At 40.8% G+C, this 25639-nt stretch overlaps 2 protein-coding genes across 4 annotated transcripts; one reads left to right on the top strand and one right to left on the bottom strand.

Annotated features, from left to right (window-relative positions):
* The first annotated feature begins 21 nt into the window (after positions 1-21).
* Positions 22-17104, top strand: Fam162a (family with sequence similarity 162 member A). Its single transcript, XM_090345472.1, has 5 exons — positions 22-144; positions 11443-11565; positions 13126-13234; positions 14547-14655; positions 16836-17104. Exons 1-5 carry the CDS (start codon positions 111-113, stop codon positions 16929-16931), a joined length of 471 nt encoding a protein of 156 aa, XP_090201598.1. The 5' UTR covers positions 22-110; the 3' UTR covers positions 16932-17104.
* A 1749-nt stretch (positions 17105-18853) lies between these two features.
* Positions 18854-22338, bottom strand: Wdr5b (WD repeat domain 5B). 3 transcript variants are annotated; one of them, XM_090345466.1, is made up of 2 exons: positions 21720-22338; positions 18854-21019 (listed from the first exon to the last, which is right to left on the bottom strand). In XM_090345466.1, exon 2 carries the CDS (start codon positions 20974-20976, stop codon positions 19999-20001), a length of 978 nt encoding a protein of 325 aa, XP_090201592.1. In that variant the 5' UTR covers positions 20977-21019; positions 21720-22338; the 3' UTR covers positions 18854-19998. The 3 variants fall into 3 exon arrangements, with proteins under 3 accessions (XP_090201592.1, XP_090201595.1, XP_090201586.1); XM_090345469.1 differs by having other exon boundaries at positions 18854-21024; positions 22086-22338; XM_090345460.1 differs by having other exon boundaries at positions 22086-22338.
* Between the last annotated feature and the right edge of the window lie 3301 nt (positions 22339-25639).

Genomic DNA, 25639 nt, shown 5'->3' with positions numbered 1-25639 from the left:
CACCGCCCTCCGCCTCCCCAGCCCTTGTTGACGCCCCGGCCCGGTGACATTGAGCGCACTGACTCCCCCGCACTGCGAGAGGTACGGTGCAGACGTCGGAGCAGGCGGCCATGGGGAGCTGGCGTGGCCTGCGACTGGCGGCGGGTGAGATACAGGGCGGGCTGCGGGAGGGAAGGCCACCAGCGCGGCCGCTGGGGAGAGGGAGAAACCCGCGGTCCTCCAGACGCAGGAGTTGCTTTCCCTCCAGGTGACTCGGAAGCTCACCCACTTCATAGAAGTGATGGGAAAGTAAAGGCCGATCAGAGCAGCTGCTGGCATGGCCTGGTACCCTCGCACCTGGCTCTGCGTCCACCCTCCTGGCACCACCTTCAGGGGCCCCTGAAGTCTCACGTCTACAGACCCCAGGTCTGCAGACCCCTCTGTGCCCAGGCTTCAGAGCACCTTTTACTCTAGAGCTTCACCTAACCTTCCTCACCCGTTATTCTACTCTTCCCCCGCTTCCCAAGAACTCATTCCCTTGTAAAGTATCTGGGATTGACTCGTCTCACGGAATACTCGGAATCGTTTTCCTAAAATGTGGGACAATTTAAGTTTCTTGGAAGAAAGCGTTATGGAAATGCAGGATCTTTATAGTTGGTTTTCGAAGTAGGGACTGTTTGTGGGACAGATATTTTAGGGTTGGCTTAATTGTCTTTTGTGAGAAACTAGCAGAGTCTTGGCACGGTGGGGATTCACAATTAAAAAGTATTTGCATCTGGACTTTTGTGGATGCCAGGACAGTTTGCTGTTGGGGACACTATTATGAGTTTTATTGAGCTATAATGAGCTTTTGTTTGTTCCCTGGCATCAAATTGTTAAAAAAAAAAAGTCATTCTTGAAATAAGAAAACCTCAGTTATTGAAATAATGCTAATATATGTTGTAAATGTGAATGAAGCAATGCAAAAATTAGTGAATGTGGAATTTTGATGTATAGCCAAAAAAAAAAGTTATGGGGAAAATCGATTTTCAGACATGTCTCAACTGGAGAGAACTAATCAGTTTATATGTAAACCCTCTGCATTAAAAAGAACAGTAAAGCCCTGCTACAATTGTTGATTTGTTTGATTAGTTTCTAAGTAATTCACCTAAAATCATTTCTGTACATCTTATTAAGTTTAAATCTTTTCTATAGAGTAAGTGAAGGAACAACAAGATGAACTTCTAAGAGCTACTCTGTCTTTCCTACTTATTCTTGTCTCAGGCATCACAGAAATTCCAAAGCCTCCCTTTAGATTTCTGGGGGTGTTTTACAACTTCACCATCGGGCACATAAACATAATTTAAGAACAATGTATTTTACATTTCACATTAAATAGCACATTAAGGATGTAATAAAAAGAACAATGGTTCATGTTTTGGGTTTTTGTTTGAACTTAGGGCTTTATTCTAGGCAAGTACTCCACTACTTGAGCTATGATTCCAGCCCTTTTTGCTCTTGTTTTAGAGACAGGGTCTTTGTTTTTGTGCAGATTGGCCTGAACTGTGATACTCCTATTTATACTTCTTGCTATAGGAAGACTTATAGGCATATCTACCACGTCCAGCCTTTTTTGTTTGTTAAGATAGGGGTCTCCGGCCAGGAGTTTGGCCCAGTGGTAGAATGCTTGCTGTGACTCAACTGGTAGAGCTCTAGCCTTGAGAAAACCCAAGGACAGTGCTCAGGCCCTGAGCCCAAGCCCAGGACTGGCCAGAAAACAAAACAGAAAAAGTGATAGGGGGTCTCAACTTTGTGTGTGTGTGTGTCTGTGTGTGTGTGTGTATGTATGTGTGTCTTGGCTCAAATGGAACTGTAATCTTTCTGATCTTAGCCTCTCGAGTAGCTAGCAATACAGGTGTGAGTTACTGTGCCTCGCTATATTAGGTCTTGTTTCCAAATGATTTGTGAACATCTGATTCATGAGCAACTTCAAATGATTTGTCTTTTTCCTGTTTCACAGCTAAACACTTTCACATACTTTATATGATTTATTACTCAGCAGCTTTCTCAAGTAAGTCTTATCATCCCCTCTCTTTCTTATGAATAAGGAAGTAGAAGTTAAATGGTTAAATGACTTGTTCAGGATCACTTTGCCAGAAAGTGTGAGGGCTTTGAGTGGAGATTGTGCCTTGCCTTCTGTGTCTGAAATTTGTGCTCTTTGCTATTGCTGAAGCTGCTCATTGGGCTATTTGTCCAATTGTATGTCTTGTCTTTTTTTTTTTTTTTTTTTTGCCAGTCCTGGGGCTTGAACTCAGGACCTGAGCACTGTCCTTGGGTTTTCTCAAAGTTAGGGTTCTACCAATTGAGCTACAACGCCACTTCTGGCTTTTTTTTTTTTTCTATGTATGTGGTACCAAGAAATCAGACCCAGGTCTTTGTGCATGCTAGGCAAGTACTGTACCACTAGGCCAAACTCCAGGCCCCCAATTGTATGTCTTTACTGTGAATTAGAAGGGCAAGAAATGCAGATTTACTTGAGAAATGGAAGTATATATTTATATATAAATCATTTTCAGAAAAGAAGACTGATTTGATAAGTAAACTCAACCAAAGGAATAGTACATCAAATAGAAACATCATATGGGCATACTTTACTTATGCAAAATATTTACAATATGACTTTAGATGCCAAAATTTAATCTTTTGAGTGGTGGGACTTCCACTGTGAATATTACTCTACTCCCTTAGCAAACAATGTGTAGGGCTTTATGAGTTTTAATCTTTTTTATTGTTTTGTTGATGTAGATGTAGGTCTAAGTTTATTAACTTGCAATGCTTAGACTTCACAGATGAGAGGTCTTGTGAAACTGTGAAAGTATGTTCAGATTTTAATGATTTTATACTGATTTTTAAGAGAGAATCTATAGTTTACATCTATTACTCAAGAGAAGTATGTGTTCTTAGTTAAAAAAAAAAAAAGGCACTCATATAGATGATTAGAAACAATACTGACACCTGTGGGTTGCATGAGGGTAAAAACTGCACTTTTTTGGAGGGGGAGGGGGCAGCCCTGGGGTTTGAAGTAAGGGCCTGAGTCCTGTCCTTGGCTTTTTCCTCAAGGCTACCACTCTGCCACTTGAGCCACAGCACCATTTCTGGCTTTTTCTTTGTATGTAGTACCGAGGAATTGAACCCAGGTCTTGGTGCATGCCAGGCAAGCATTCTACCACTAGGCCAAACTCCCAGTCCCTGCAATTGTTTTTTTTGTTTTTGTTTTGTTTTTTACTAAATCTTGAGCACTCTAGTTCATAATAAATAGAGAGATTTAGCATAATAATGGAGAGATTTAGCAGTTAAGCTAAGTTGAGCATTAACACTTCCTTTCTTTTAAAAGTAGAATAAATAAAGCTTTGAGGACATTGTATTTTTCTATAGAAAATGATTATTAGGTCAAAAGTATAGAATGGTTTTACTAAAATGTTTCTTCATACCATAGATAAGTTTTACAAAATGACTATTGTTTTCGTTATTTCCAGTGTAGTGGGTCATTGGTCAGCTTCTCATCATTTTAACCCATATCCCGGAATAGTGGAGAGACATCTTAGAAGCAAACATGTGCAAAAACTAACAATTAAATCCTCCTATCATAAACCTATGTAAACTGATTGTTTTGTTTTGTTTTAAGTCATGGGCCAGCCAGGCTCACTTCTGTAATCCTAGTTACCCAGGAGGCTGAGGGATCTGAGGATCTCAGTTCAAAATCTACCCAGGCAGAATAAACTACAAAAAAAAAAAAAAAAAAAGATAGAAAGAAGGAAAGAAAAGAAAAAAGAAATGAGCCGGGCAATGGCTCATACCTGTAATCCTAGCTACTTAGGAGAATCAAGGTTCAAAGCCAGCCTGGGTACAAAGGACCTGAGACTCTTATCTCCAGTTAACCTCTAGAAAACAGGAAGTGGGGCTTGGCTCAAGGGTAGGGCAGTGGCCTTGAGCTGAAAAGCCCTGTGACCCACAAAAAAAAAGAAAGAAAAGAAATGAAAAAAGCTAGAAGTCAGGCTATGACTCAAGTGGTAAAGCACTAGCCTTGAGCAAAAAAACAGCTCAGGAGCAGTACTCAGGCCCAAGTTCAAGCCCTAGGAATGACACATACAGAAAAGGCCATAGTCTAATCCTTTAATTTTTGCACAGGGAATTTAAGACTTAAGAAGGGAATTGACTTATGAAGAATCACACAGGTACAAAACTGGGTCATACAGATATATCCTAGCTCTCATTTTTATCATTCTCTTATTCCCACCCCACTCTAATCCTTCATTCTTTTTGTTTGTTCTCACTAACTAATCCTGGGAACATGCCCATTTAACCACTCCCACCTTTGACTTTGCTTATCATACTTCTCCAGATCTTGCCAACATGTTTTCATTGAGCATACGCTGTGTACCCTCAGAAATACATGAGCTGCTCTTCTGTATTAAATTCTACATTACAGAGCAGATTATAAGTACTGCCTTGCTATGATTGGCCTGTTCTTTCCTGACGTTGTGCACATCTTCCTAACTTAACAATTGGTGATATAGCATTGGTAGCTTGGAATCTGCTGTGCTTTTATTTTTCTACACTGTGCTACCGTGTGTGTGCCAGTCATGGGGCTTGAATTCAGGCACTGGACACCATCCCTGAGCTTCATTTTGCTCTAAGCTAGTACTCTACCACTTTAGCTCTACCACTACTTCTGGCATTTTATGAATGGTTTTGTTGGAGAGAAGAGTTTTTTGGACTTTACTGCCTGGGCTGGCCTCGAACTGTGATCCTCATATCTTAGCCTCTTAAGTAGGATTATAGGTGTGAGCCACCAGCACCCAGTTGTTGTACCTTTCTTAGCATATAATTTTTTTTATAATGCTCAAGACATACTTTTTTTTTGGTATGTCATGGGGCTAGCACCCTGGGCCTGAGCTACACCTCCACTTCCCATTTTCTAGTGATTAATTGGAGATAAGAGTCCTTGGACTTTTCTCAAGGCTAGACTGTACCACTTGAGCTACAACACTACTTCCAGCTTTTTGTTTTATATATATATATAGAACCAAGGAATTGAACCCAGGTCTTCATGCATGCTAGGCAAGCACTCTACTACTAGGCCAAACTCCTGGCCCAAGTGAGACTTATTTTTATTCCATTTTATTTCATTTCCCTTTATTCCATTTTCTCTTCCAGAATCCAATCCAAGATGCTACATTGCATTAAGTTGTTATGTCTCCTTAGTTTCTTCTGCTCTATAACAGTTCAGAACTTTTTACTTTAATGACCTTGACAGTTTTGGAGAATTATAAAATGCCTGTTTGGGTTTATTTGATATTTTCTCATGAATAAGTTTATAGGATTTGGAGAGTAACCTGAACAGAAGTGAAGTGTCTTTCTGGACATACCTCATTAAGTGTGCATGAGATCCATGTGACTTAATGACTAGTGATTTCAATCTTTTAACTTAGTCTTCCCAAATTGGTAGCATTTTTATTCCTTTTCTCATTCTAGTTTTTGGGAACAGATCACTAAACTGAGTCCAGAAGGGAGGAGAATTAACAAGGTTTTGTTGTTGTTATTGTTTCTTTTTATTTAAACAGAGAAAATTTATCCTTTCTCCCATTTATTTGTTATTCTGTTGCTATTAGTATGGGCTCACTTTATATGTTGGATTATACTCTTCTACATTTTTTTGCTTCCTTTTTTTTTTTTTTTTGGCCAGTCCTGGGCCCAAGCACTATCCTTGGACTTTCTTAAGGCTAGAGCTCTACCACTTGAGCCTCAGCACCATTTCTGGCTTTTTTTTCTATGTATGTGGTACCGAGGAATTGAACCCAGGTCTTCGTACATGCTAGGCAAGCACTCTACCACTAGGCCAAACTCCCGGCCCCTTTTTTGCTTCCTATCTCTACATGCTCCAACCTCTTGGTGAGGAACACTTTACTTTGTGGCACTAAAAGAAGCTCTAGGCTTCTATTGTTTTTCTGTCTGAGCTGGGGGAGGCCAAGTAACCCTGTTTCCTTCTTCTGGAAAATGGTATTTAGAAACCAAGACCCCATTCTAAGTGTACTTATTGATTCTGAGGTATCACTGATTCACAGCTTTCTCAGTGGCTAAAATAAGTACTATGTATGTATAATTCTCCATCTTAGTTGATGTCTTAAAGCTTATGTATGTTAAAGTCCTTTTTAATATACATTGTTTTACAGTTTTATCCGATTTCTTTAAGGAACTACAACTTAATAGCTAGTAAAATATGACTTTCCACAGAGCTGACAATGGATCATGACATCAGATTAAGAAACACTAAATCAGAAAATCTCCTAAAGATTCCATTCTCTTCCAGTATTTCATTTACCTTCACTAATTCCCAGAGATTTGTCATGTCCCATATTGCATTGTGGCTCTGGTTATCTCCTTGAGGATATAGAAAGTGTGAGATAAAAAGCATCTCATTCCCCAGCCTGGGGTTAGAAATGATTTTTATGGAAAGAGACTACCAGGAAAGGTAGTCTCACTGCATTCTCACTGACCCACTGATAGACCACTGATAGACCACACTGGACAAGCAGTGTGAACATCGACTGAGATATTACTAGAAATGCATATCAAAAGGCCCTGATGATACATACTTAATGGAAAGCAGTAGCAGAGGGGTAAGAGAATCTATCACAAGTCTTCTAGATGATTCTGATACAACTTGTTTGAGAACCTCTGCTCTTAAAAGTAACCAGCCATTTGTTAGAACCTCAGATGCAGTTTGGAGTCTTCATCTCAACTTCTTGCTAGGACTCTAGGGTCACAGAACTGGTCAGCCGGGACAGCCTGCAAGTGCAACCACAGGGCTAAAGGGCTCTTTTCTTTTGGTTTGTATGTTTTTAATTGTGACTCATCAGATGATGGAAAAATTTCTGGCTTAGATGTCTGGGGCAATTTGTTCTATCTCCTTGAAATAGAAATAGAAGATCTTAATGATACTAATGTTTATTTATCCTTTCATTTTGCTATAATTATAAAACTCAAGAGCACATCAAGTACTTCATGCTTGCTTGTTTTTAGTGATAAAATATATTAAAATTTGTTTTTACATTGGTCTCTGTATAATTGTATCATATTTGTATATGTTTTAATCAGTGGTTATACATTAGGGAAGTAAAAGTAATCAGCATATAGTGTGGAGTTGGAGTAAGTTAGCTTCTTGTGTCGTTAGGCCCCTATTTCTCCACACACCCCTTTCTCTGTACCTCTATAACTTCAGATTCTACTTATCTACCTGTTATGTGCTGCTCTGGTTCCCTAGAACCACTTCAGGACATTTTGCTGTTTGGAATATTCTCCCATCAGATAGCTCCCTTGCTTCTTTCTAAAGAGACATTCTTTTTTGTTCTATTTTGGTTTTGCCAGTCTTGGGGCTTGAACCTACGGCCTAAGCATTGCCCTTGGGCTTTTCTCAAGGCTAGAGCTCTGCCACTTGAGCCACAGTACCACTTCCGACCTTTTCTATGTATGTGGTACTGAGGAATCAAACCCCAGTCTGTGTGCATGCGCTCTACCACTAGACCAGATTCCTGGCCCTCAAAAGCTATATTCTTTTTTTTTTTTTATTGTAATTAGTAAAAGGGTTACATGATATTTGCCAGATAGAAGGTGCATTAATTCACATACATTGATACCCTTTCACATGTCTTGGTACCCGTTTCCCTCCCCCCCCAAGCTATATTCTTAAAGAGACTTCCCCTACCAACCTTAAGATTTCATGTGTGTGTGTGCATAGACATATACACATTTCATATCTCCCTTTATTTTTTCTTATCCTTGCATGCACTTAGTATCTCTCTTTTTCTTTCTCTCTCCCTCTGCGTGCTCTCTGTCTCTGTCTGTCTGTCTGTCTCTCTCTCTCTCTCTCTCTTTCTCTCTCTCTCTCTCTCCCTCTCCCTCTCTCCCTCTCTCCCTCTCTCCCTCTCTCCCTCTCTCTCCCTCCCTCCCCTCCCCCAGCAGTATGTAAATCCTATTGGCCTAGATTTTTATCTAGTCTGTTCATTGCCTAAAACAATGTGTGGCACATAGTAGACATTTAATTATTATTTGTTGGGTCATTTAAGTATCTCTAACATGTATTATGTGACTGAGAGTGAATGTACATGTTCAGCTTTATTATTACCTAAACTGAACAGAGTCTGTTTTTCTCTGTTCTCTTAAGTAGCCTCTGTCCTGTTTTGTCCCTTGAACTGCCTTTGTTCTAATTTTGCTAGATGGAAAAGGAAACAATTATGGATTCTGTCTCTGTTTTCTGTTTAAAGAGCAGCTGGCAAACAGTTAACCTTGCTTCCTTCTAAGGGCCTGACAGAGAGGAGAAATATGGGACAAGGCATGCTCCTGGCTCGTATTAACTTAGGGTTCTCCAAGGAAGAGGAAAATTCCCAGAGATGATGTTTTACGGTGATTTGACCACAGTATAAATACACTGGATGCCCTGAACTAACTTCACACTTAAAAGTAGTAAAATGAGGCTGGGACTGTGGCTTAGTGGTACAGTGTTTGCCTAATGTGCACAAAATATTGAGTTCAATTCCTCAGTACCACATATATAGAAAAAGCCAGAAGTGGTACCATGGCTCAAGGGGTAGAGTGCTAGCTTTAAGAAAAAGAAGCCCAAGACCCTGAGTTCAAGCCCCAGGACTGGCAAAAAAAAAAAAAAAAAACAAGTAAAATTTGTAGGTGTTCTTACCTGTGTAGAGTAGTAGCAGGGGCCTTCCACATATGTGCACAGGCTTACTCCTTCCATGACTCTCTACCACCCCACTCTCTCTTTTTTTTCCTTATTTTCTTATTTTTTATTATTATAAAGGTGATGTACAGAACCATTCTCTCTTCTTAAAAAACAAAACAAATTGACTTTCAGTATTCTGTTTTCATACATGTAAACAAACTACTGACCATATTCTTCTTTGTAAACCTTTCACCTCTGCTGCTGATATCTACCCTAAGTTGGTATATTTTTGTGTTATGTATATTTTACTACAATTTAAGGCAGAAAAAACTTATGGCTTTCAAATGTAGTCTCAAACCAATAGTAATTCCAAACTCTGAAACCAATTTCAGCAAACAAGCTGAGTCATCTTAAGGCCTAGAATTCAAATCTTGACAACTGGGAAAAAAGAGAAATTCACAGATTCCCTACGTCTACTCCAAACAATTAAGAGTAGGTGGTCTAATGATTTGTGTTATAGATCATATCACATGTGTCATCTATATGTATATATGAGAATCCGAACTGTAAATGATTTTATCCTAATCTTGAGAACTATATAAAATATGGAAGAACTTCATAGACTTTTCTCATGCTCTCACAACTGGAGTTTTTAAGTACCTCTTAGTTTTAACTTGCCTTATTCTTATCTTCCCTCAGCTTCCTAATAGCCTTGAATGACAGCTTCAAAATCACAGAATTTACTAAGACCAATGACCTTATTTAGCTTAGTAACAACTTAGCAGGGTCTGGAGAAAGAATAGTAAGTTTGGGTTCCCACTCCCCCAAATCCCAGACACTTGTTACTATTTCTTATTTGCCTAGCCATTCTCAGACCCCCCCCTCCATACACACAGATACACCTTCACCTGATTCTGTACAACTTGTTACTGGGGCATTTGTTCAAAACTACCAGCAGTAATGTTTACTGTAACTTGGAGAAGGTGATAATAAATAGTGGAGTCAAACAAAAAGCAGATGGAACAGGGAAGACTTGGGAGATGTGATGCCCACAGTGACATGTGAAAAGCTCCGATGCATCTTTGATAGGGGTATGTGCAAGATTGCTCACGTTGCTTCAGGAAAGACCAGAGAACTTTTCTAAACTCCCCTCTGGTTCATATGATTTCCATATTGGTTCTGGTGTGCTGCCACATTTGAGAAAGTTCCTCTTCAACACAACTTCTTACCTGTGTTCACTGAAAATGCCAAGTTATGGTGATAAGCCATAGGACCAAAAGGCAACCTCAAAGGGTTCCTAGAGGCAGGAACATTCCAAAACTAAACAGCTCTTTAGAGAGGAATACCTCACAAGTTAAAACGCAAGGGTTAGCTGGGCACTGATGGCTCAAGCCTATAATCCTGGCTGCCTAGGAGGCGGAGGCCTGAAGATCACGGTGCAAAGCCAGCCTGGGAAGGAAAGTCTGTGAGACGCCTTCAATTAACCACCCTGGTTAAGTAGTAGTACCCTGGTTTAAAATGGTAGAACACTCAACTGGGAGTTTAGCCTAGCGGTAGAGAGCTTAGCTAGCATGCACAAAGACCGGGGTTCAATTCCTTGGTAACACATATATAGAAAAGGCCAGAATTGGTGTTATGGCTCAAGTGGCAGAGTGCTAGCCTTGATGAAAAAGCCCAAGGACAGTGCTCAGGCCCTGAGTTTGATCAAGCCCCAGGACTGGCCAAAAAAAAAGATAGAGCTCTAGCTTTGAGTGAAAAAGTTCAGGAACAGCCCTTGGGCTGAATTCAGGCCCCATGACTGAGAAAAAAAGCAAACATTCCTTATACTGCTTTCAAATGGAAAGTTACCTGTTTACTTTTAGAGAAAAGTATTTCATTAAATTTGAAAACAGGCAAATAAAAGATACATTTCACAGGGCCGGGAGTTTTGTCTAGTGGTAGAGTGCTTGCCTAGCATGTACAAAGATCCAGGTCCAATATACCACATACATGGAAAAAAGCTGGAAGTGATGCTGTGGCTCAAGTGTTATACCATAGCCTTGAGAAAGCCCAAGACCAGTGCTCAGGCCCTGAATAAGGCCAGGCATGGTGACTCATTCCTATAATCCTAGCTATTCAGGAGGCTGAGATCAATCTGAGGATCGAGGTTAAAAGCCAGCCCCGGCACTAAAGTCTGTGGGACTGGCTCTATGGCTCCAGTGGTAGGGCAGTAGCCTTGAGCTGAGGATCAGCTCAGGGACAGCGTCCAGGCCCAGAGTTCAAGTCCCATGACCCTCCAAAAAAAATGTTAATGCTGCTAATTTCTAACTTCCTAACCAGCAAAGTATTTACATAATGGTATTACACATAGTAGTTGAAATGGTTAATAGTTATATATATCCTACGTGTACATAGTACATATATCTTGTGTGTATGCTTGTCCTAGGGCTTGAACGTTGGACCTGGGTGCTATCCTTGAGGTTTTTTTGCTCAGGGCTAGCCCAATATCAGTTGAGCCACAGCTACACTTTCAACTATTTTAGTAGTTAAATGGAGGTAAGAACCATCATAGACTTTTCTGTCCCCTGAGAAGCTATGATTACAGGCATGAGCCATTGGTATCCAGTTCATCTATCTTACATATAGTAATTTTAGTTGAATTAATTTTGTTCAACTGATGAACTGATTTTTATAAGTGTAAAACATGGCAGATATTTCTCATCTTTGAAAAAATGCCAAATATTCTGAAACATTTTTTTTCTCTTTTCTAGGAAATGGTTTTCGGTTATATGAACGAAATGCTTCCTCTGCTGTAAGGTTTACCAGAAACTCTGAACTAAAGGGAATAAATGGATTTTGCACCAAACCACAGGAAGGTCCCAAAGCTACAACTAGTAAGTTTTTATTGGTTTTTCCAATTATGTAAAAAGTGGAAAATCAGGAATGTATCTATACTGTGTAATAGTCCAGGAATGATAATTAATGTTAGGTCTGATATTATAGCTAGAAATAATGAGGCTTATAATAAATATGTGCTTACTTCATTACTGAACAAAGCAGGATACAAAATTTTATAGTGTGTTTAAGCACAAGCATCACACACACACACACACACACACACACACACACACAAACTTGTTCATGGGGATAAAACAAGACACAAACCAAAATTAAAATTTAATACTTATGCTAGAATTGTAGATGGCTTTTCCCCACATGGACATTTTTGAATTGTTTTAATTAGTAGTAATACTATTTCTGTACTTGTAAATCTCTTCTCTTGCCTTTGGTTCTTTCTGTATTGTTCTTCCTGGTGACTTTTCTGTTCCTCTTGGCTGTTCTCTAACTAAATGGAAGCAAATGAGTGGTGGATGAGAATGGGACATGTAGTAGGCAGCAGGGAAGGAGATGGTTGTTCTGGAAGAGAGAGATGGCACTGGATAAAACTAAGTTGAGAATATCTAACATCTCCTCCAAGCCCAGTGTTCTGTAATTCCCTCTTTTTTCTTTTTAACTCTTTCGATAGCTTGTCCTTTTTTCAGAAGATTCTTTGTCCTTTACGGACTTCGGTTTGGTACTTTTCCTGTTCTTTGGCTTGCTCCGTTTCCTTCTACTGCTTCTCTCTGCTTTTTGATTATCTGAACTATGTCCCACAGCTCAACCTTGGGCCTCTGCTTTCTTTTCCACCCTTCCTTTGCATAGATGTTTATCTCTCCTCACTCCTTAGCTAAGGGGATCTACTCAGATGATGTGAATTCCATTTGGAATGAAATAGTATTTGTGTTCATTCCTTTCCTTTCCTAACTGGTTCTCTTCATAATATCTGACATAAGTGTACTTCTGTTATTTTAGTCTTCCAAGTTTGAAGTTCTTTATTTCTTTTTTTCTTTTTTAACCTTAATCTAATCTGTAAATTCTTCTAGTTATTCTTAGACTGAACATTTCTCTTTTCCCATTGCTACATCTTTGTTTCAGAACATATTGCCTTACCCTTTTATTGTAGGACCTTTCCTTCTTTCTTTGACCCATTGTACAAATGAAAACAGTATCTTCTTTCTTGATTCTAAATGTAGCTCCCAAAACAGATCCAAACTGATTAGGTTGGTGTTCAAGGTCTCTTTAGTCTAACCTTACCACCTTTTCTTCTTCTGGTCACATCAGGCAAGCTCGTCGTTGTCCCTTCTGTTTCTCCATGTCTTCCTGTCTGTCTGTGCATGGCGCTCTTTCACATCACTTTTATATTGGGAAATAGAGCTTTTACTTTTCTCTAGTGCTCATTTGAAAAACAAGGCACTTTTATGAAATTCTGTTCAAATAAATCTCCAGTTAGCTCAGATGTTCTCAGTGCTTGTTTAATAAAAGACTGAAAGGTATAAGTAGTGTGTTCTGGTTGTGGTTATGGAGTTTATAAGTTACAATCTCAAGTAAGATATCTTGTCTGGTTTCTCTCACAGACATGTATAGCCACAGAGTGCCATTACACAAACCCACAGACTGGGAGAAGAAGATGCTGATATGGTCAGGTCGCTTCAAAAAGACAGATGAAATCCCAGAGACTATCTCGTGAGTACTGAGGTTAGGTTGTAAGCTGCTTTCCTTTCTCACCCATCTGCTTTAATGGAAAAACAGTGTACTCTTTAGTTCTGTCTAAATGCATTGTCTTTGGCAAGCGCCCAGAACAAAAGCTGTTGAAAAGCCTCTTCCAGTAGTTACGTTACATAATGACTAGTCAAGAGCTATCAGGCACTCCCAAGCTTTAATTTCATCTCCTACCTTCAGAAACGTGACTCAACAAGGATGTTTGCTTTTTTAGGGGCATGTCAGTCAATAGCTATACTCAAGACTCAACCTTGGACATGAGTATTTCATTGCATTTGCTGTGGTTAGACCCCTGCAAAGGCCTATGTGTTAAAAAGCCTGGTTCCCACAATGGTGCTAATGGGAGACTATAGAAAGGTATAGGGTAGGGCTTTGGGTGCTTCTCTTTCTCTGTGCTTCCTGTGAAGTGAGTAGTTTTGTCCCCCATATACTGCTGCCATGATGTTCTGCCTCACCACTGGACAAAAGCAATGGGCCAACCCACCATAGCCTGAAAGCTTCAAAGTTGAGCCAGAGTCATCTGTCTGTCTGTCTGTTCTTTCTGAAAAATAACCCACACTGGTCTCAAACTCCAAATCTTCCTGCCTCAACTTCCTGAGTGCTAGGATTACAGGCATGTGCCACTAGCCCCAGTTACCCTTTTCTAAGCTGATTGTTTCAGGTATTGGTTATAGTGATAGAAAGTTGAGAAACACTGCAACCTATTCTTATTCAGAATTCAGAAAAAAATATCTACTTTCGCTAACTTCCTTAAAACAAGTTTGGGTTGGGATCTTGACTTTTTCACTATTTGGAAATGATGGTATTGGATATTCTTTGTTATGGGGGACTAGCCTGTGTATTGGAGGAAAGTTAGCAGCATTCTTGGCCTCTCCCTGCTAAGATGCCAGCAGCACTTCCTCAGTGTTAATCAGAAAGTCTCCAGGTAATACTAAGTGTCTGCCCCTGCCCCCACCCCCACCCCAGCAGGCAGTGATCACTCTCACCAAAGCAGTGTTCCAGGCTCAGGCCAAAGAACTGATTGACTAGCATCTTGAATGGAAGGGGTCTAAAAAGTAGAAAGTACTCCCCACTCCCGCCCCACATCATCCTACTCCTGCAAGGAGTTAATTTCTTTAAATCTGTGCTGTCTTGTACATGCCTCATCTTCCCCGTGTTGTATAAAGTCTTCACTTCTTTTTCTTTATTATTATTATTATTATAGACACCACTCCACTCCTGGCTTAGGAGGCTTAGCTTTTAATAACCTTCTCTCACGACCCCATTGTATTATTAGGTTTGAGATGCTTGACGCTGCAAAGAACAAAGTCCGGGTGAAGATCAGCTATGTAATGATCGCTCTCACAGTGGCAGGATGCATCATGATGGTTATTGAGGGCAAGAAGGTGAGAGGCCCCCGGGTTTTCCACGGAATGGGTGGAACAAAGCAAGGGTGACCCTTGTACTAAGAAGAGGAAGCCACTTCCTGCATGAAAACTGATCGGACACAAATGAGACAGAGTAGGGCAAACCTGAGATATGCCTGGGGATAAATAACAAAGCAAAAGGTTAGGAAGTACTGGTTGTTTATTATGAAGTAAAAGGCGTTATCACAAATATCATAAGTAAAATGAAAAAATAATACAAGATTGGCATATTTTAAACTATGCGTACATTTTCCACAGTTTTTTTTTTGTTGTTGATTGTGGGGCTTGAACTCTGGTCCTGCGCTCTGTCCCTGAGCTCTTCAGCGAAGATCAAGGCTACTGCCCTACCCCTTGAGCCACAATGCCACTTCCAGTTTTCTGGTGGTTAATTGGAGATAAAGAGTCTCATAGACCTTAGTGCTGGAGCTGGTTTTGAACCTCGATCCTCAGATCTCAGCCTCCTGACTAGCTAGGATTACAGGTGTAAGCCACCGTGCCCAGCTCATTTTCCACAGTTTTGAAGCTAAGCTATATAAGAACACATGGGGCTAGGAGGTAGCTCACACTTCTCCATGTAATGTCTTTGACTGTAATCAGTTATTAAAAACCTGCTTCGCACAGGTTGTTACCTGATCTCCTTATTCCCAATGGTTTGAGTCAACGGGAATGAACTTTTGGCTGTCTTTTGAGCCTTGCAGTTCTCATAGGAGTACAAAGAGGCAAGTGTGCTGTTCCTGTTTCTCTCATTGACCTCTTATCCATGGCTCTCAGACTGAAACCTACAGAAGCATGTGGACATGACACAAGAGTTGCTCTTCTTCCTCCTCCTCCCCCTCCTCTCCTTCTTTCAGGGTTGAGCACTGTCCTTGGGCTTTCTCAAGGCTAGAACCCTACTACTTGAGCCACAGTACCACTTCTGTCTTTTTCTGTATATGTGGTATGGAGGAACTGAACCCAGGGCTTCATGTATGCTAGGCAAGCACTCTAACTCTAGGCCATGCACCTGGCCTATGTACTCAGTTTTTCTTGCTGAGTTGAAAACTCCAAGAGTGAGTTATTCCTCTAGGCATAATGTCATCTGAAGGTATATATTGTGTACCTTGGAGAAATTCCTTTCCTGTTCTGTAACATGCAGTTGTAACATTCTGTTTTTCTGTGGAATTACATTTTCAAGAAGTTGGTAAATGTTATTGGAATGAACTTTTGAAGTTAATACTTTCTTTTTTTCTTGGTGGCAGTCCTGGGGCTTGAACTCAGGGCTTGGGTATTATACCTTAGCTTTTTCACTCAGGGCTAGCACTCTATCCCTTGAGCTCCTTTCAGCTTTTTGGTGGCTAACTGGAGATAAAGTCTCTGTCCTAGATGGCAGCTTTGAACCTTGATCCTTAGATCTCAGCCTCCTGAGTAAGGATTGCAAGTGTGGCACTGAGCTTGAACTTAATGCACTTGGAAGCCATTGTTTTCCCTTACCATCAACTTCCTATTTCCATTCTCTTCTTCATGTTCCATGTGACATAACAAAAGACATAAGAAAATGCCAGGCTGGGGCCAGGAGTTTGGCCTAGTGGTTAAAGTGCCTGCCTAGCATGCACGAAGACCCAGTTTGATTCCTTGGTACCACATATATAGAAAAAGCTGGAAGTGGTGCTGAGGCTCAAGTGGTAGAGCTCTAGCCTTGAGAAAGTCCAAGGACAGTGCTCAGGCCCTGAGCTCAAGCCCAGGACTGGCAAAAAAAAAAAAAAAAAGAAAATGTCATTTACTCGACATATAAAATTTATCTTATTGGTCTGTATATGTGGGCTTCATAGACATTTAAGTTAAGCAGAGGGAGGGAAGAGAATGGGTGGGATAGACACTGCTGGAAGTTATCAGTGTTAATATTTTGGAAAGCTGGGATTCCAAAAGTTGAATTTTTGAGAACTAGGAGGGCATGAAAGCATGCCTATGAACTAGGAGAGGCAAAAGTGAAAAGAGCGAAGAGGTATGGAGATGGAAATGAGAAGGCATCTAATATAAAACAGAATGATAGGGAAGAGAGGAAATGAAGTATAAAGGAAAAGGAGAGGCTAAGGGCCATAAAGGATGAGAAGGGAGATAAGTATGCATCTTTCTTGTGCTTCGATTGGCTGCTCACCGATTCAAATCTGTTTCAATGTTAGGCTGCCAAAAGAAATGAGTCTTTAACAAAGCTGAACTTGGAAAAGAAAGCTCGTCTGAGAGAGGAAGCAGCAGCTATAAATGGCAAAACAGAGTAAAAGATGTGTCCGTACTAGCTGGATTTGAAAACCCAAGGATAATGTTACAGCAACAAGCCTGTATTAGAAAGGAGAATGTGTACAAGATTCACTTCATAAATGTACATTTTGCACAAATGTTCACCATTTTCCTATTTCTGCTAGAGGAACAAATAAATTTTCTTAAAGAATGACTTGTCTGTATTTTCTGACTTTGATTCAAGTAAAATATAATCTCCCAGATTTTTGCAAAAGTTAATTTAAAATGAGGCAACTTCAACTTTATAATGATTCTAAAGAGAAAGGTACCATTTTACTTACATTCACATTGCCAATGTGAGGCCAAAGTCATTTCTGGTTCATTTGTTTTCTGTTTATTTCTATAAGGATAAGGAGGCCACTTGAGCACACTGCCTGGGGAGATCTTAGAAAGGTAGCCTTTCAAATGCCAAGGTGCTTGTAGGGAAGACTGGCTCCCAAAAGATCCCTGGAAAGTGGCTAGACCACACTGTAGCTTAAAGCTTGCTAGCAGATGGAAACTTTGAGAACAGTTCTTGGTAATGTCCCTGTGCTGGAGTTTGTGAGGACCTGGAAATCTTAACATCAATCACAGAGTTGCTTAGGGCCAGCAGTGACATAGTTCCATGGCTTAGATCTCAGCTGGCCCTTTTCCTGGTACATGAGAAACTAAATTTCTCGATTATGAACAAAACTCATTTTGTCTTGGTATTGAAAGCTAAGTATTTAGAATTAGTATGTAACTCATAGTTTTGGCTTTGTGCTATCAAGTTGTCTCATATTCAGGTGTAACTATTTCTGTTATCAACATTTGATTTATCCTTATGTGCCTTGTTAGTATTCATGGATAACAAATCCTAGAGGTCCCAACATGCTAGTTTTGAGCTACAAGTGATTTAAATGGAATATTCTGCAGCTAGTTTTATCACTTGCAAATTTATTCACAAAAGAGCATTTGTTTTAGATTAATTATCCTTGCTATTTTGGGATCCCTCAGCCAGTGTTTTGAAATTAGGTAAATGTTAATGTGTTACTTTAATGTGTTATTTTCTCATAAGTAATGTTGCTTCATAAACTAATAACCGTTTTTAACTATTAAAAGAGCATTCTCTTGTTGTATCTTGTAGATTTTTCTGGAATAAAAACGTTTCATTAAACCAAATCTCATGATTGTTGTCAAGCACCACTAATTGGCACAGTTGCTTCCCATTCTGTCATTCTGTTTTCAGTAACATACAGTGGTTACCTGTTCATAGGTTAAATATAAACTTCTTGGCTAGAAGTTTATACGCTGCTTCTTTCAGCGTAACTCGGTTATTTGCCTTTTGGCAAAATATTTGACTAGTAATTCATATCTAATTCTCACAAGTTATTCAGTAGGTTTTGCTTTCTTAGTTCTGAGGTGCTTGAAGTTGGTGCTTTATGCTATTGTTCAAATTATTTGATTATTCCTGGCTGTACTTCCTTTTTTCCTTTCCTTTTCTAATTTTGGGAACTGGGCTGTGAGCTTCACTGTTGTGTTTTGTTTTGTTTTGTTTTTTTTCCATGTCCTGGGGTTTGAACTCAGGCAGGGCCTGAGCTCTACCACTTGAACCACAAAACCACTTTGTGGCTTTTTCTGTGTATTTTGGTATAATATCTAAGAAACCATAACCTTATGTTCCTTTCAAGAGCTTTATTTTGCCTTACCTCTTACATTAGGTCTGTGATCCATTTTCAGTTAATTTTCATAAGAATTTTAAGAGTCAAGCTTCATTATTTTGCTGTGGCTTTAGTAGTTGGTTAACTGTATCTCATTTCTCCATTGAATGGCCTTGGCTCCAGCCTGGCTGACTGGCAGATAAAGCTTAATGATCACAGCTTTGGCTTTGTTTTCTTCACTTACTGTATATGTTTATTGGGTGTCCCTGGGTGAATCGGACAGCGCTGAATGAAGTTAATGTGTGAGGATAAGGTTTTTAACCACCAATATAATAGTTTGGGGCCTTCATTACTAAAGCTCATTGAAAGCAGGCAAGGAATAAAGTTGTACCATTTATCAAATGTAAGTCTCTTCTTTATACAAAAACTAAGAATACAAAGACATACTTTCTGCCTGGCCTGGTTTTGTAAGCCTTAATCACACAGCTACTATGGAAGCAGAAGATCTTGGATTTTGAGGCCAGCCCAGATAGTTGGTAACATTGTGTTAAGAAAAAAAGGAAGTTCTTGCCATGTGCAAAGCCATCGGTCCAATCTTACATATCAAATTTTTTTTAAAAAGTGACATTTTCTAATTACAGGATTTACTAATAGGAAGCACAGCCCATGAAATCACCACAACACTGATTGGCAAACATGCACTTTTCAACCTTACAATAGGGGTTATAAGAAATAGGAAAATTCAGTTTAGCTACCCATTGATGTGGGAAGCAGGCAGTGATGGTGTTACAAAAGGTGATATCTGAGTTGAGTCCGAGAGTCAAAATGTTCTGAAAGAGCATTCTTCATAATTCAAGATATGTAGTTTCTCTGAAAATCACGATAGCACAACCCAGCCTAGTAAGATAGTTAGAGGTCATTCTTAGTCTTTGAATGGACGTAACTATGACATTTCCCCCAAATTGGCAGTCTTGATTCCATGGATTTTTGAATCCCTTCATGGAGGTAGCATTAAGTATGCTGCTATCATGTGATATGTACATTCAGTCCTGTCATCACCACCCAAGGCTTATGTGCTTATTCATCTGACTTCCCAAACCACAATCTGAAAACTCACATCATCTCCTCAGTCATCCCACCTTGTCAATCTTAGTTCCAAATATTCCCAACACTATGACCTACTAAGATTACAACTCAGAAGAACAAAACAGCAAACTGTCCAGGGACAAACAACTGAATGGGCCTCAAGATTAGGTGTCAGAAGCCATCTCATTATGTAAATTTTTTATTATGAGGCCCCAAATCTTAAAATGAGAAGCTAATTTTAAAAGAAATACAAAACCACTTCAAAATTCAGAGGAATCATGTTTTCAAAATCTAAGTATTTTTCCTACTTGGCTTTAGTACTTGATTTCCAAACACCTTAGTATTAACTTATCCACAGTTTAATTGTTTTGTCATTTTCTAAGGCTGCTGATGCAATGATGTTTTCTGTAGGATGACAAGCTACGGAGATCACGACATCTGTATGACCTTGTAATTTCTGTACAATTTCTTTACTCTGAAGGTTCCAAATATAAATCAGGTTATCCTCAGAACCAGATACAATCCACTTTCCACTAGTAATAGAAAAATTAGCAAATATGCAGTATTTCTCATTCTTATGACCAGTGTATGTCTTCAGGCATCTTCCTCTACTATAATCCCACAATTTAAGAGTGTTGTTCAAAGTTGCAGTAAGAATGTATTTACCATTTGGAGAAAATTTTACAAAAGAGACAGGGGGGTTGTCATTATCAACAAGTGTCCTTAAACACTGACCAGATGTAGCATCCCAGATTCTACAGAGACCATCATAGCTACCTGACACTATCAATGACCCATTACAGTTAAAATGGACAGCAGAAACTGGGTCAGAATGAGCAGACAAAGTCTTGAGGCACTTTCCTGTTTTAACTTCCCAGATTTTCACACTCTCATCAAAAGATCCTGAAACAACCAGACTGGATGGTGGATTGAAATTACAGCAGAAGACATAATTACTGTGTCCCTTTAGTGTCTTCAGACATCTTCCAGTTCTCACATCCCATATCTTTAGAGTTTTATCATCTGAAGCAGAAACAAGACGACTGGAGTCTGATGACCAGGCCACATCTGATACCTCCAGATTGTGACCACATAGTGTCTTTTCATATTTCCCATTACATGCTTCCCAAATTATAATGAGTGTATCAGCAGAAGAACTTGCTAGCCATTCTCCATTAGGACTAAACTTAACCGAAGACACTGCTGCCTCGTGCCCCACTAGAGTACGTTTGAGAGTATAGTTTGGTTTTTCAGGCAATTGCTGGCGCTGACTGGCTGATAAGAAGGCCAACTGTGCTTCATTTCCTGGCTCCTTTGCCATCACCCTGAAGCTCCAAGATAGTAGGTTCCTCAGGCGTCCAGCCCTGATCTCGCAGAGGAAAAAAACATCACATTAAAAAAATAAATCTGGGACTGGGAGTTTGGCCTAGTGGTAGAGTGCTTGCCTAGCATGCATGACGACTGGGATTCAATTCCTCAGTACCGCATAGAAAAGAGCCGGAAGTGGTGCTGAGGCTCAAATAGTAGAGCTCTAGCCTTGAGAAAGTCCAAGGACAGTGCTCAGGCCCTGAGCTCAAGCCCAGGACTGGCAATAAATAAATAAATAAATAAATAAATAAATAAATAAATAAATAAAAAAAAAATAAAAATAAAATAAATCTGCCTGGCGCAGTGCTCAGGCCCTGAGCTCAAGCCCAGGACTGGCAATAAACAAACAAACAAATAAATAAATAAAATAAAAATAAAAAAAGAAATCTGCCTGGCGCGGTGGCTCACGCCCTTGATCCTAGCTACTCAGGAGGCTGAAATTCATTTTTTTTTACCAGTCCTGGGCTTGAGCTCAGGGCCTGAGCCCTGTCCTTGGACTTTTCTCAAGGCTAGAGCCCTACCACTTGAGTCTCAGCACCATTTCTGGCTTTTTTCTATGTATGTGAATCGAACCCGGGTATTCGTGCATGCTAGGCAAGCACTTTAACCACTAGGCCAAACTCCTGGCCAGGAGGCTGAAATTCATGTTCGGGGTTCAAAGCCAGCCCGGGCACTAAAGTCCCGCGAGACTCTTACCTCACCAGAAAACTGGAAATGGCGCTGTGGCTCACGGGGTAGAACGGGAGCCTTGAGCTGAAGAGCTCAGGGACAGCGCCCAGGCCCGGACTTCAAGGCCCACGACCCAGCCATAAAAAATCACAGCTTTAGTGTGATTTCTGAATCAGCAGGGGCGGCGGATTCACCTGCTCCCCCCACTTTTTTTTTTTTTTTGGTAAGAATATAACCAAAAGGATCCTGTAAGCGACCTGTAGTTTAGATAACGGAGTTGGGATGCTGGTTGATCTGTGAGTAGGCTGGGGAGGGGAATATGGAGTGTCTCCACAGAGAGTATCTTCCACACCCCTCCCCAAGATCCAAAAGGAGAATCGTGATCGACCCTACCAAAGACACTAAGTCCTGAGGATGCTCGAAGCACCGCTGCAAGTCCGTGCCAGAAGTGGAAGGAAAACTTGGTGTGGCTACCAGAAATGGAGTCCGGGAGCGCAGGCACCTTTCAAAACACTGGAGGGACGGCTCCACGACGTCATTCCAACCCACCAGGAGGAGCTGCAGCGCGCGTGCGCACAGTAGCTCCCACACCACCAATAGGAGCCTCGTTCCCGCGCCTGCGCCACAGGAGAGGCCGTGTTCACTTCCGGTTCCGTCGGCTGGCCCGGGTGCTGGGTCGTCCGGTAGAGTGGGTAGCTGGGCCAGCTTTTATTCTTAGGTCGGGCTGCGTGAGACGGGTGGGTCTTTACGTCACACACCACCTATTCCTTTTGGATCTGTCTCGGCCGCCTCCAGCGCAGCCCGAGCATGAGGCCCACCCTTTAAAGGCACCGGGTCCCAGCTGCAGGCTTTCCGAAGTGAAGCCCGCCTGCTCACCAAGCATCCCGTGCTGCGGCCCAGGCTCCCGCGCCCAGGTGTAGTCACCTGTCAGGATGAGCTGCCCAGTTCCGGGTTTGCACAGGACCATTGTGTGCGATGCCCCACGGAAGGTCAGGGCTGCTATCAGCCCCGAGGTGGAGAGTAGCCACTGTGCTGCTATTAAAAGGACTCCTAGCCCCGTTCACTGAGTGCTGGTGACCCCATTGCTGGGGGATTCGGGGACCCCAAATGACTGGGATATTACACAAAGTAGCCTTCGTTTTGTTAAGCTTGGTGGCGAATGGGGAATGGGGTAGATTTTATGTACAACTTTAAACACCTCTGATTTAAAAGCTTTCTCTGCAAAAGTCTAGAAATGGGTAGAGTTGGGACTTGGAAAGTGTAAGTGCTGATGGTGCAGGTAACTCAGACCTGTAATTCCTCCATAGTCAGCAAGGGGTGACCCTCACCTCTAGCAAAATACCAGAAGAAATGAAACAAACCTATTAGCCTTCATACCTTTTTCTTCCTAGAAAAAAAAATGAGGGAGGGAGGAGAGGAGAGATATTTAGGTGTCTGAGGTAGAAAGGGAGAGGTAATAAATGGATGGCACTTTTTTTGGGGGGGGGGCTCATGGACTTTTTGGTGCCTGGGCTGGCTTTGAACCGTGATCCTCAGACCTCAGCCTCCTGAGTAGCTAGGATTACAGGCATGAGCCATCGCACCTGGCTATGGATGTCATTCTTAACTGAGGTTTTGCACTCTCCCAAATTATGAAATAACATTTTGAGTAAGGTTTACCCAAGAAAAACTAGAAACCGAAATAATTTTTCTGTCTGTAATAAATTGCTAGAATACCAGAAGGCACAAAAAGTACTGTTTAAAGGGTCCGTTTTGCCTGCAGACAAGTTCAAGTCAGAAGGCAGTTGTCTTCCAGTCAAGAAGTAAAACGTGTTGGTTTGGGAGCATGGCTCAAGTGGTAGAGCACTTGTGTAGCAAGCCCTGGATTCAACACCCCCCCCCCAAAAGACATATGGGTCTCGTTGTGTTCCTATTCAGTACTTACGGATATAAAAGATTTGCCTTATAAGATACAACTGGCTCACCTAACAATGTCAGCCTTAGGAGTCCTTAGTAACGCAGGAGAAAAACTTTTATTCTTTCACCATGTTACTGGGATTTTAAAACCCCCATTTCCTCCCTTTCCTTCATCCATTTGTTTGAATTAGTGTAATTTTTGGAAAGGAAATTAGGAAACTAAAAAGAAAACAGGCAGGTCTAGGAATAGGGAGTCAGTGGTGGGCTATGTATATAAAATTTCACACACAAGGGGAGAATTAAGTACATGTTCACAGGAACACTGCAAACTTGTTTTCTCCCAAAAATTTGAAAATAACTAAAATCCATCTCTCTGTCTCTAGGTATTTTTGTTTTGTTTTGGTACCAGTGCTGGGGCTTGAACTCAGGGGCTGGTTGCTGTCTCTGGGGACTTTTGCTCAAGGATAGCACTCTACAACTTGGACTACAGCTCTACTTAGGGAGTTTTGGTGGTTAACTGGAGATCTGTCCCACAGGTAAGAAGTCTGGGCTGGCTTGGCTTCAGATCTCAGTCTTCTGGGTAGCTAGGATTACAAGTGTGAGCCATCATCACCTATCCTCTCCTCTCCCCCACAGGAACTCACGTAAAGAAAATCAGGGTTGGTTCATTCGATGTTTTCTGCTATTGACAAGTAGTGCTACATTGCAAACCTTATGAATTAGACTTAAAAGAATTTCAGTTGTACTTCTTTGGATTGAGGCCTTAACAAGTGTTTAAGGAGCAGGGAATATTGATACAAATAAACCCAAAGTGGCAGAAATTCCCAAGCAAAATTTCTTACATGGCTGCCCACTTTGTAACAATATTATTGATTGCCATAAGTTTCACCAGATAGGCAATCTGTTTCTCATTGTAAAACTAATTTGAATTTTTCATACTAGCTTTTTAGGATTTTTGTAGTTGAAGGTTCTGCCCTTTGCCTGCCTCTCAGTACTGTTTAAGTGAAAATGTTAACACAAAATTTTCCAATACACAAAATTTCTTGTGGGAGTAGTACTGGTATGAGGTCAAAGCACAACTCTGCATTTCCTTAAGCAAGTGCTCCACAGCCGGAGCCAACTTCCAGTTCATTTTAACTTTCCCTACAGGGACTAGCAGAGATTTTGTTGTTTGGTCTGGCCTATACCATGGTCCTATTTCTGTCTTGTACTGGCCTTCTAGTAGAAGCACCTACCACCATGCTTATCTTATTGAGATGGCTAGGGGAGCGGGGGGTCTAACATTTTGCATAGTCCGGCCTCAAACCACAATTCTCCCAAAATTTGCTTCACAGAAGCTGGGACTACAGGTATGAGCCACAAGCCCCAGCCTAAATAAATGCATTAATAGTGTGCCACAGCTAGCCATGCCCTAGGAGTGATTTGTGTATTTACATTAAGGACTTCCACTTCCTTCATAACACCTACTACCAAATCAGTTGTAAAAATCAAACATAACACAACTATACACACACACACACACACACACACACACACACACACATTCAAGCTTCTTCAGAGGTCTAGCAAATTATGAAATCTAGATGGACTAAAAATCGAGTGGCCATACACATCATCCAAACTGGAATTCTTCAGACGTCTCACACCTTGCACTATTCCCTCTTCATTGTTCTTTTGATTTTTCATTTTATTATTATCCATCACTATTTCAATAATGCTCAGCCCATATGGCAGGCAAGGCAGTGATCTTTATTATGGGTTTGCTTACTTCCTCAGGCTGAGGATATAAAAAAATTTTTATTTCTTGCAAACCATCCACAATCAGAAATTACCACTGACTTTGCACAGTCCTGGGGCTTGAACTCAGGACCTAAGCACTGTCCTTGGGCTTTCTCAAGGTAGAGATCTACCACTTGAGGTACCACACCATTTCTGGCCTTTTCTGTGTATATGGTACAAGAAATCAAACCCAGGTCTTCATACATGCTAAGCAAACAATCTACCACTAGGCCAAACTCCTGGCCTACCACTGACTTTAAAAAAGCAACGAA

Source organism: Megascapheus bottae, chromosome 1 (assembly GCF_031878675.1).
Source record: "Megascapheus bottae isolate mThoBot1 chromosome 1, mThoBot2.hap1, whole genome shotgun sequence".
Taxonomy (NCBI): domain Eukaryota; kingdom Metazoa; phylum Chordata; class Mammalia; order Rodentia; family Geomyidae; genus Megascapheus; species Megascapheus bottae.
Note: the sequence above shows the minus strand (reverse complement) of the source record. Positions and strands in the feature narration are given on the sequence as shown.

Excerpts from the sequence above, each read along its gene's own strand:
- Fam162a (XM_090345472.1), top strand. The coding sequence starts at position 111 with ATGGGGAGCTGGCGTGGCCTGCGACTGGCGGCGG. Across the intron at positions 13,235-14,546 it reads GAAATCCCAGAGACTATCTC|GTTTGAGATGCTTGACGCTG; the intron begins GTGAGTACTGAG and ends TTGTATTATTAG. Across the intron at positions 14,656-16,835 it reads TGGTTATTGAGGGCAAGAAG|GCTGCCAAAAGAAATGAGTC; the intron begins GTGAGAGGCCCC and ends TTTCAATGTTAG.
- Wdr5b (XM_090345466.1), bottom strand. The coding sequence starts at position 20,976 with ATGGCAAAGGAGCCAGGAAATGAAGCACAGTTGGCCTTCTTATCAGCC.